Here is a 12037-nt window from a genome sequence, read left to right as displayed (position 1 = left end):
TCAAGATACAATTTCATGTTAAATTTTCTAGGCCCATTTCATTGCCTGGTAAAATCCTAGATGGCCCACCTCTTGGCGACTTATTTGAAATCTCGCCAAGTTGACTACTAATTGAATATTTGTTATTATTTTTTTTCAATTAAAAAACGATACTTGAAAGCCAGAAATAATAATAAATAAAGTAAAATAAATATAAAAAGTAAAATAAATAAAATTAAAAAAAAATCCATCTTGGTTGCCACATTGGCGACGTTATCGCAACTCGTTTGGCGAGAATTCAAAAAGACGCCAAGAGGTGGGCTGTGCTAGGATCCACCCCATTGCCCTGTATGGCGTGTTGAATGATTTTTTTTCCGTTATGCATGTCTCAAAAAGCAATATAGAAACGGTTTTCTAGCCTATAAACATTATCATTTTAATTAAAATCTACACACATTCAATTATTTTCAAATAAAATAGAACTTCCACTCACATTTCAGTGTTTCCAATGTATTTCAAGATGTTTAATCATTTTCAATAAATTTTTATACATTATTCCCTCAATCATTTGTGGTCTTTTATATTAAATTAAAATTGACACTTACTATAAAATGTTAGTTTTTATATAAAGAAAGAAAGAGGAAATGATTTCTATAAAGGAATTCTTGACAACAGCAGAAATTTATCGCGATTAAATCTTTAACAAATATCTCAGCTTCATTCAAGACAGCTTAAAATATGACTGATAACTTGATGAGCACATTGCACTGCATTCAAGTGGCAGTGGGACATTTTTCTTTTTCTTCCACTGCTTTTCCGCTTTTTTTCGCCGCAACGTATTTTCTAGCGTAAGTAGGAAACTGTCATCGTTTAAGGTCAAGCAGATTACAAAAATCTTTCGTCGCTCAAATCGCTCCTTAAATGTTTAATATCTAGAGTACAATATTTGGCTCGCCGGTCATGGGTCAGCGCCGATGAGATAATTCCGTTCTGAGGAGGTTTGTGTTTGAGGGTGAGGGAGAAAAAGGTCCTGGCCAATATTTCACTGAATGATACTTGTGTTTAGGCTGGCGTCAAACGCTGTAGATGGAATTGATTCCTAAATGTGTGAAGAAAAAGCGTGAGAATTGGAGGAAAATAAATCTCCCATCAATTCTGTGAGTAGTCGCCTTTAGCGACCAGTTTGTTCCCCGAATTGAATGGTTGCTAAGAATTTCGATTAAATGTTTTGTTCATCTTTATATTAATGCCTACCTAAGAAAATATTTTTAAAATTCAAATTTTGATAGATATTTAATTCATGCCGTTCTATTTGTTGTGTTATACTTTTCCCTATTTCTCTATCAATATACAATACATTCAATTACAACTACTCAGAAAAGAGATGCAATGTTTAAAAATGGAAGCTCTCACATTTTCCAACTCACTTTATTGCTTAATTCATTATTATACCTCAGTTGAAAGAACAAAAAAAATTAAAGCATTAAAAAATGTCTTATATAGAAACCTACTCAACATAAAGAATACACCGACATTTCGCATCTAACCGTTAAAAATGGAAAAAAATCCAAGATGAAATGTTTAATGAAATCTATTTGAGTTTTGCGCATGCAATGAATATGTTACTGTAAAATAAGCCTAATATATATTTAAAAAAATCGTAAAAATAGAAAAAAAAATGCACGACGAAAAATTTCTATAATTGAAAAGATATACATTTTTCTTTGAATTTTAAGAATAATATCAAAGTTATCTTTCTGCTGTAATATTTTCAAAAGCTATCACATAAAATCTCCGAAATTTCGCTTAATTTTAATTAAAATTTCAATAAAAAAATCGGCCCGAAATATATATTTCCGTCCTCTAAAGTATATATGTGTCAAGGTCGTCTTTTCTAAATAAAACGGCATTGTCTGTAAAATGCTAACATATACATACACATTTATCTTTATTATTAGAAAAGATTGGAAGTTGTAGCATATGATTAAGTCTAAATATTAATGATATATTTTTTAAAAGAATCCTTTATTTTCGATGCAGGCTCTAATTTTAAAATTGCTCAGTATTTGAAATATTGGGTTAAATCTGGAAGCCAGTAATGATATTAAAAACTTACATTTTTTAATAATATGTTTTCATTTGTTAAATTCATAAAAATTCTTCCCCGCATGGCCGAAAAGAATTGATATTTAAGATTTAAAATTCTGTTTCCAAATAGAAGTGATTAAATACCGTGGTTTTAAACGATTTAAAATCTTTTTATTATGAATAGTCTTGAATATAAGATTCTATAAGCTCAAAGATATTGTAAAATACTGTAATAAAATTGCAAAATATCTCCTATTGGAAGTTAAATATTGTTACAAAAATGTACGGTATTTTTAAAGTTTATATTAATTTGTAATATTTATGATAATATAATTTGATATTTTATTTTCAACATCGGCTGATTAAAATTTGAAGTTTAAAAGCTTTTTTCATTTAGCACTAGGAGTAGTAGTTATTTACATTAAGATTTCTCTTAATGTAAAAGGACTACTATAGTTTAAATGTTTCATTCTTTACTGATTATGTTAATTTGTGAGAATCCTAATTACTTTATCACTGTACTATAAAAATTTAATTCTATCAGAAATCATTTTCAAATAATATCTTTATACATTGTTGTAAATTAAACAAGCAGTCCAAAGATTTGTTTTATTTAATTAACTTCTCTATACTTAATTATATGATAGAATGTGAATAAATATTACCAATTAAAATAATTAATTTCTTCAAATAAAACTTAATTTCAAAAGAATATCAGTTAATCATAAAAACCATACAAATATATAGCCTGCTTAAGAATTTTGTAATTTTAATTTTGGATTCATTAAATAATGTACCCAATTTTGCTTCATCTAATGAAACATAACAAATGTTCATATTCTTTTCTAAAATTAAGATTTAATTTACGGTATGCGACAACGTTCTGGGAGAATTTTTTGAAAAACATTCGAAAATAGTTATATTTTCGAATATTTGCATAAAAAAAAATTAAAAGCATTATAAACCTAAATATACCCGTTAAGTTTCAAAAGTTTTTTTTTTTAATTGGAAAAAAGTTTTCTTTTGGCTAAAAAGAGGTGCAAAACAAAAATATTTTTGCTTAGAGGTTTAACAAATGATTTATTTGAGGTTCGCAGATAGTTTAAAAATATACGATCTAGTTCCTGAACTAAAAAGTAAACTGTATTTCTATCAATTCTTTAAATATTGGGTGTCGACTGATAAATAAAAAATTTTCCAATTTTTTCGCATTGTGAACTACAAAAAGAACTATAAAATATTTCTAAATGAACTAATCACTTACTCTCTAGTTAAGGAAATGTGGAACATTGAGAAATTATTATACCAAATTTGAACAAACAAGTATGCATTAGATTTTAATTTATGAGGCGTTTCGTAAAAAAAAGATTTTACCAAATATTAGAATTTGAGAAATTAACATTTAAAGATGCAAAATAGCATTAAAACGTATGTAAACACAAATATAAAAATCAATTTCAAAAAATGGATTTATAAATAAAATTTTAATGGCTTTCTATAAAGAAACATGCTCAAACATTAAGAACAGAAAATTAAAAAGGAAAACCATAATTCTGAAAAAAAAAACAACTTTTCAACGTGGTTACCTACCTTAAATCCAGACATAAAAACACATTAATATATTATGCTCAAAAATGTTATAACTTGAATGTTATAACTTATCCTTTGGTGTAATAAATGCCATTAACATTAACAGCACTTTTTAAAATAATTATATTAACTTTCTGTTTCATGACATAGAATGTTTTAAGCAGGCGAAAATATGAGTACATTTAAGCCTACAGCTTAAAAGTGACCTCTGTTCTAAAGATTCTTAAAAGATAAGACATAATTTAAGAAGAAAAAAAACAAACAAATGGGATTACCTTTCTTAAACCGTTTTTTGTTTATCTTAGAAAAACGAATTTCTTAGACATTTTATTTTATTTTTAATTAAAGAGAAAAGAATTGGAAAGTAAGATGATCTCTTCAGAATTTCGTAGAATCCCCACACTAATAGACCTTTAAAGCAGCTTTAATCCACAAAGTTGCCCAGAGGCAATACCCTTTTTATACAGGAAATCCTCTAAGATTCCAATTTCTTTGAATATTTTTTTTCTTGTACTGAAGCATCTTTAACGAGTAAGAAGTATTTTCTACTTCGTCTAGTTTAAGGTAAGCAATATTCTTTCTTCATCTTGATAACTGTAAAATGTTTTCCCTTTTTTTAATCAAATGATACTATTAACCAAAATATTAACTGAATAAGTAAATCTAAGTCTTTATTTGTATGCAAAATGCATGAGTAGTTTGCTAAAAATTTGGTGTTGAGATAATTTGGTGTAGATCTATATATATTTTTTTTCTTTTCACCAAAGAATATCCACGAACTTGGAATCTGTAGAATTCCTTGTCAGTTGAATAGATATAAGTGGGAAGATTTATTAAGGGAAAGAAAGCTTAAGTTTACATACAATATACAAAATAATAACACAACTATACACAGTAAAAAAAATGAGTGTTTGGTAAAGAACATGTGTTCAAGAATGTTGATGAAGTTAATATTGCTAAGAGAAGAGTTTGGTTTTGATCTAAAATGTTTCAAGCTTAAAGGCTTAATAAAACTGAATCGGAAGGTGAGTATTATGGTTTTTAGTACAATATCAATCCTACAATTACAATGATGTATCAGTCTTAAAGATAATATGATTAATATACCAACATTAAATGGATTATTTAAAAGAATAATTTTGAATAAAATATTAACAAGAACGTAAAAAAGTCATATATTCAATTAAATATTTTAAAATTAAAAACATTGCAGTAGAATTATTTGAAATAAGCTTTTCTAAAAATAAAACAGAATAGAGTTTAATTAAATTTAAGTTATTTGAAATTTTATAAAATATTTTTAATGCTAAAAAAGTAAATTTAGTAATCAATCCAAAATTAAATAAAATGTGGAAGAACTAATTGTTTCCCAAGTTAAACAAACAACTGTTTTTGTTGTAGTCTCAAGCAACCTGGCATAAAGCAATATTTAAATCCATGAAAGATCTTTAAAACACATTAAGCTTAGTTTTTTTTTATTTTGAAAATGGAATAGTAAATTATTTTATAATAGAACTAACCACACCACACTGAAACCAGGAAAAGGAAATGTGCGTAACTTGTTTCGCAATTTTCAAACCAATCGAAAATTCAGGATTGTGTGGAATTAAAAATAAATTTTCTTTCTCTTCTACCAAAGAATTATTTTTTTCGTCGACACTGGGAAGCGAATATTGCGTATCATAAATCACTAAACAGTATTTTAAATCTCAATGTCATGCACAGTACCAATTAATGAACAATGTTTCTTCTGAAAGATGTCTCCCTTATTGTCTGCATTCAAGGACATACAAAAAATAATATGCATGCATGGCTGCTTGCTGTTTACTTCCTTTACTATAACTACGGATGAACACACTCTCATTCATAAGTAACTTGCTGATCATCGAGTGTAATACATATAATCGTTGAAAGCTATTCTTGGGGCAATTTTATTCAATCGCACATCTCTTTATACATTTACAATCGCAGAACTAGTATCATATTAGGCACTGCATTATTGGAGGAAATTCGTTGCCCGATATAGAAAAGTGTTGTTTCGTAACATTTTTCATGTGTGATTTCATGCATGCAATTCGGAAGGTTCTAAAATAATGTTTAGTGTTTAAAAACGTTAAAAGAATTCTTGAAAATATTCGTGATAATTTATTGCGCAGTGACATTCCTGTTTCTCATATTTGCGCTTGCCGTTTTGATATTTATTGTCGACTTCAATGACAAGTCAGATAAATGTTATTGTCATTAACTATTGCTATTTTAAAGTCATACTCACATATATTAGCTTCCTAAACAATAATAAGGCAATAGGTTGGCATATGGAATATGTACGTGCAGAACATAGTCATTAACTATTTGCTATTTTATTTATTGTCATTTTGTCAGATAAATGTTAAAGTTATTTTAATATTCAAGAATGCGAATTTTGAGTGCTTGAAACTTTGTGGTGATGTTAATAAAAAGATATTGATATGCAAGACAATAATTGTATCAAATTAAAAAAGAATTATAATTTTTTTATAGGAATCAGTAATTGTGACGGCATAATGTAATCAAGATGCAAGGGAAATTATTTACACGTAAATTTACATGGTAAAATATAGATAAATGAATTCTTTAATGTTGTATAATTAACTGACGCTTATTTAAAGTTTCAAAGTATAGTAGTTTGATTTATAGTTTCAACCAGTACTAACTTGTAAACAATGAATTTTTTTTCACAATAACATTTATTCACTAAAATAAATAGCAAATAAAATACCAAAAAAAATCTACTTTTCAATATTGTAAAAATTTAAATATGTATAATACAATAAGTATTCAAAACGTCATAGAATTCACTTAGTGTGCCATTTACTAACTGTGCCCTGTATCCAATTGTAAATGTATATCTATCCCAAAATAGTTAAAAATTAGCTATTAGAGAATAATTATATTCGATATCCCGTATATCTTAGCTAATGGTAAAAAATTTATTTTTACTGATTTAAATTATATATAATTTCTTCAGAAATATTTTTCCAATTTTATTTCCTCTATCTAATCATTTTAATGTATCATTTATAATTTTTTCCAAAAATCATATTCTAATCGGAATTTGAATTCAACAAATTTAAGATTCCTATGAAGTTACGGTGCGGAATTCTAGAATTTCTAAAAAGCTGGTGCAAACTTAACTGGTAAAATATGAGCAGCGTTTGAATACAAAATAGAGCAAGAACATATATTCGAATATCTTGCATCTCTATAATAAGCATTCTTTGTCAAAACTATTCCACGAAGAGATATTGAGTTCTTCGCTACATTTTAGCCGGATTTTAAATTTCATATCGAACGATGTGAAGGATTAACAGGGAAAGTGCGCTATCAACAGGGAAAATAAATATATCATAAAAATAGCAAAGGGGAAAATTTGGAACAGCAATGTAACTCGAATCAGCTTGTTTTATTTGAATTTTAAACGAATATTAGATATTTCTACAGTTGCAGTTATACGTATTTGATGAGATGAAAAGTTATATTCGAATATTTTCGTTTTCATGCATGAAGGCAGTTACTCAGGTCAATGAACCTTCAGAAAAACTTTTTTTAGTTATTTATTATATATTCATCGGCGTAATCCTGCGCAATAAGAACATAATTTTCAATTAATTAATAGAAATAAATTACTATATACAACCAAATGAGTCAACTTTTTGGAAATTAAAATATGTATAATTTATTATGTTTAAAATTATGTTAACATATTTCTACTCGGTAATTTTGAAATATGCATGATTTTAGATTAATGAGTTTTTTAACATACTTTTATTTAAGCAACCATATAAATGAAATAAATTAAAACAATTTAAATCAATTTTAAATTGAAATTAAGCCTTAAAATAAAGTGTAATAATGTGTTGTTTACAAATAATGTAAAACAATACATACGAAATAAAATATTGGATTTTAAATTTTGATGAACTAATCGCCTACACACTAAACACAAATTAAAACATTGTCAAAACTAGCACAGCACATATAAACGAAATAAATCACTAGATTCCAATTTTCATCAATTATCATTTCAAAACTAATCATTAATATTAAATAATAAAAGATATTTCGGTTGAGAACTAAAAACTTGTAATAAAATGAAATATCCATGAGAACACGACAAAAATAATTGAATTCCAACTGGAAAATTACTTTAAAATTTCAATAACTAAATGGATTTTAGTGTTTTAAATGTTTAAGTTAGTGAATAATTCTAAATATTTTTTGCAAGTCACGTTTATCTAATAATATTAAATATTCGATTGTATCACTCCAATAGATTATACTGAAAATCTCATTTCAAGTTGAAAACGTAGCAACTCTTTCCTATACGATGATCTGCAATTAGATCAAGGTCGATCAACTGATAATATAATTGATTTTTGATAAAAAAAAAATCTGGCACTTTAACCGTGTTTGATGGCAGATTTGATTTCCTATTGCGATTAGTTTCTCGGTTTATTATCACAGTATCAAATGAATGAACAAACAATTATATTTTACGTTGTTTGAGGTGAAAGTACGATGCCTAAATTTTTATACAATTTTTAAGATTATTTAAAACATATTTCCTTGTTTTCTTTCCAAAAGTGCTATTAATAACTAATAAATGGATTCACTTTTATTATTTACAGAAAGCTCGTTACTATACTTGCCCTATAAGCAAAATAGTCTAATAAACTAACATTTTAAACAAGGACGTTCTACATTCTTACAACTAAATTCAAAACATTATGAAGCTTTGAATATCATTATTTTAAATTAGATCAAACAATTTCATAAGCTACTTCGAAGAGGATCTTCAAATCAAAGCATTTGCTCAAAAGATATATTGGTTGGCTTAAAATGAGGAAATTAAAAGCTTTATTACTCAGTCAGTTTTAGTTCATTATAGTGGGACTCATAGTGTTTAAAATTGTAGTAAAGGATTATTAAACATAAATAATGGGATTGAAAAATCGGTTCAAAAGTTAAAATTCGCAACTTTTTCTGTATAACATTTATTATCTTAAAAAGAATAAAATATAATTCTTTAAAATTTTTAAAGAAATTTTCTTACAGGAATTAAATATTTATCTCAAATTGTTTAACATTATAGGAAGCGATTAGCAAATAAATCCACTAGAGGAATCATCGTATATATTACTTTCACGACAAACGAACACTATTCTTAAAATCGCTAGTCTTACTACTGTTTGAGAATTCCCTAGCTTTAATATTATGGTTGAAAAATTCACTTCTACAAAAAAATAAATAAAAAATCCACTTTATTTCTCAGTATGAGAACTGACTAGATCCCAGTGGATTTTAAAATCCATCTATATTCTAACCTCGAATCGAATGAGTTGGTAAAAGGATTTTGCCTATTCCAATTCTTTCTGATGTAAATAACAAACGTTTTGTGGGAATCTTATACATTTCTTGAGCTGTATTATAATATTTTAAGCATAATACTGAATCAGTTTTGGAGAATTTGCAATATATGCACAATTAGATTCGGCAAAAAAATTTCATATTTTTAGAAATTTTAGTCATTCTTTGTCCAGAAAGAATATTTTGTAAAGATTTCGATTAAATCAGCCGAACCTTTCTATTCAATCCAAATCTTCCAACAGCTAAATCGAAACTACAATTGCCCGATTTGATTTATCGATTAAGAGATAAGATTCCATTTCCATTTTAATCCTGTTTTGCTAGACATCTTTTAGTTTTCTCAAACTTCTTTAATAGGATCAATAACATTCAGAATCCTATTTAAAGTGAAATTTACCGAACCCCATGTAATTAACCCCGGGGAAAATTCCAATGCTTTCTGTTTGACTTCCCAAGGGAAGATAGCTAAACCTTGCTGTTCCTTGGCCGAAGAATAATGAATTACAGAGGTAAATGCTAACGAGAGCTATGAGATAATTTATTAATGATGTACTTTGCGCACACTCGGTTACAATTAATTAATTCTGTTGTATTTATTTTTCTGAATATATTAAATTCTTAATCTAGCTCCTTAGCCATCCCTGAGAAAGAAGGTTTCAAGATTTCCATTTCAGACTTATTTACTCGCACTGTGATTATAAGTAAACAAACGTTAATATTCAAGTGCATTTGAATTATATATTTCCAGAAATGTCAATGACATTATTCAGCTAGAAATGCTGATACAAAATACTGCAAATACTCAGCGGTCCTATTCCATTTCTTTCTTATTAAAGGCTATTAACTCATAAATTGATTCTTTTTCATTATTTACAAAAGTTTAGCTATCGTATAATAATATTCATTAAGATGAGTTGAAGCCTTAAAATTATATTATTAGTTTATATTCTTAGTTAAAAAAAGTGGACAAATGTTTGAGTTGCTAATCTACATGGAACAATTTAAAAAACAAAAAACAATGTTTAAAAACCAGTTCAGTATCTACTAGCGCTTTTCGATTTTTTTTTTTCGTTTTTTTGTAGAGTATTTCAGCAATTATATTTCCTGGTTCTAAAGATTCTTTTTTTATTACAAAATATTGAAATTCATATAAGTAAAACAATACAAGTCTAATATTTAACAATAGTTGACAAAAGAAGTAAATTAGGATTCAAGCATAGACATTACATATTTCAAAAGCAATTTCAATAATCATAAATAGAAAATAATAGAAATTTGCGTGAGAGAAGTTCTACATCAGAAACAATGGATTTTCGGGTTGAAATTTCAGTAAATCAATCGCTTTTCATTTCTTCCCTATTTGCTGGAGTAAAATGTTCTTATAAAAAGAATACAGAGAATATATGCTTAATACAGTGAATAATATCTGTTGGCAGCCTAAAATGATCAAACTTCTACCTAATTCCGTTTTTTAAAGAAATTTGGGATTTTTTTTCTGTGTTTTTAATTTAACAGAACACTTTATATTTGATATTTTATGAATACATGAAATAAAAGAATTATAAAGCACAGATTAAATCAGATATTAAACGAAATTCACAGATGATACATTAAAAATGATTTTCGATTGGTATTCAAGATGTCTAAATATAATTTTATTATACATAGATACTTGGACATTCTATAGAGTAACTCGATACCATTTTTCAGATATTTTATTGAATGGCTGAAAACTTGAAGCAAATATTCTATGCCATAAAAAATTCTGTTAACTAGCTCAAGACTTAAAGCAATAAAAAATTCTACTATTAAGATGATATTCTAAAAAAAATCAGCCTAAAATTCAAGTTTTAGAAGAAAGTTTATGATTTATTCTGCTTTTTAATTTTTAAACAAATAATTTTAGACAAATAATTCTGCGAATTATTTAATTGGTGCAATTTACAAATAATTTAATTTTATGTATTATGGTATTATTTTACGAACGGTATTGTACTACGAATATGTGGTATGAATGAATTTATTTTAAGATTTACATTGAAGCAAAAAATAAAACAAAATTCTAGCATGTTGTATTTTAAGTATGATCTCCGAGTTGCTTTCAAGGCTTTCAGTATAATTTTACAACTGATAAAATTTAGTTATATATATATGTAAAAACATACTATTAAGAGATTTCAGCAATATATTATTCAGATGAAACTATCAAATAACTCTGCCAAAACCTGAAATTTAAGAAGAACGTTTAACATTTGTTTTGCTTTCTTTATTCACTGGAATGATTTGCATTTAACATTTTACGAACAGGTGATGTAAAAGAATTTGATTGAAACAGATGCAAAACAAAGTTTAGACATGCGATTTAAATAATCTTCGATATCCCTTCAAGGCTTCTTTGTAATTTTAAAATTGATAAAAATAATCATCAGCTTCTCAAACTTTAACGTAGATAAATAAATAAAATCTATCGACTTACTATTAAAATGAAAGTCCCAAAGAATTCCGATAGAAATTCTCTTACGGCAGGGCTTCGTGTTCTGAATTTCTTGAGTATGCCCGGTGGGGACGCCATTGGAGTATTCGAGAGTATGAGCAGAACGGAGGAGATGGCGAGAAGTGAAACGAAAGCAATTACTCACACAAAAAAGAGGAAGGTCACGTGAGGGTTTCAGATATTGGCTGTGATTTTGATCAACAACTGAGGTCAATTCTAGGGTAATCTTTCACGAGATGTTTTCTTTCACTTTTTTTTTTAGAGTACAGCTTGATGCTTGTGATTTCCAATACGCTATATCAACTTTCTTGAAAAGTGATATAGTTTTTGTAAAAGGCATATTGCCGATCTTTATTTAAATATCCGATTTCTGCCCGCTTAGCTACACGTGTCGTTCGAAAAATACGACGATTGAATTATTGCTTTGATAAATCTTGAAATAATGCAAGAAGAAAAAGCGAATACATTTCATGTACAAAT

At 27.1% G+C, this 12037-nt stretch overlaps 1 protein-coding gene across 2 annotated transcripts in view; it reads right to left on the bottom strand.

The window, feature by feature from the left end:
* LOC129975869 (aquaporin-7-like) overlaps window positions 1-11699 on the bottom strand; it is a 66659-nt gene extending 54960 nt beyond the window's left edge. For both annotated transcript variants that reach the window (XM_056089136.1, XM_056089127.1), the window contains exon 1: window positions 11540-11699. In XM_056089136.1, coding sequence (XP_055945111.1) covers window positions 11540-11635 — 96 coding nt within the window. In that variant the 5' untranslated portion in view covers window positions 11636-11699. The remainder of the gene's footprint in view (window positions 1-11539) is intronic.
* Window positions 11700-12037: the final 338 nt, after the last annotated feature.

This window comes from Argiope bruennichi, chromosome 1, assembly GCF_947563725.1.
Source record: "Argiope bruennichi chromosome 1, qqArgBrue1.1, whole genome shotgun sequence".
Taxonomy (NCBI): Eukaryota; Metazoa; Arthropoda; class Arachnida; order Araneae; family Araneidae; genus Argiope; species Argiope bruennichi.
Note: the sequence above shows the minus strand (reverse complement) of the source record. Positions and strands in the feature narration are given on the sequence as shown.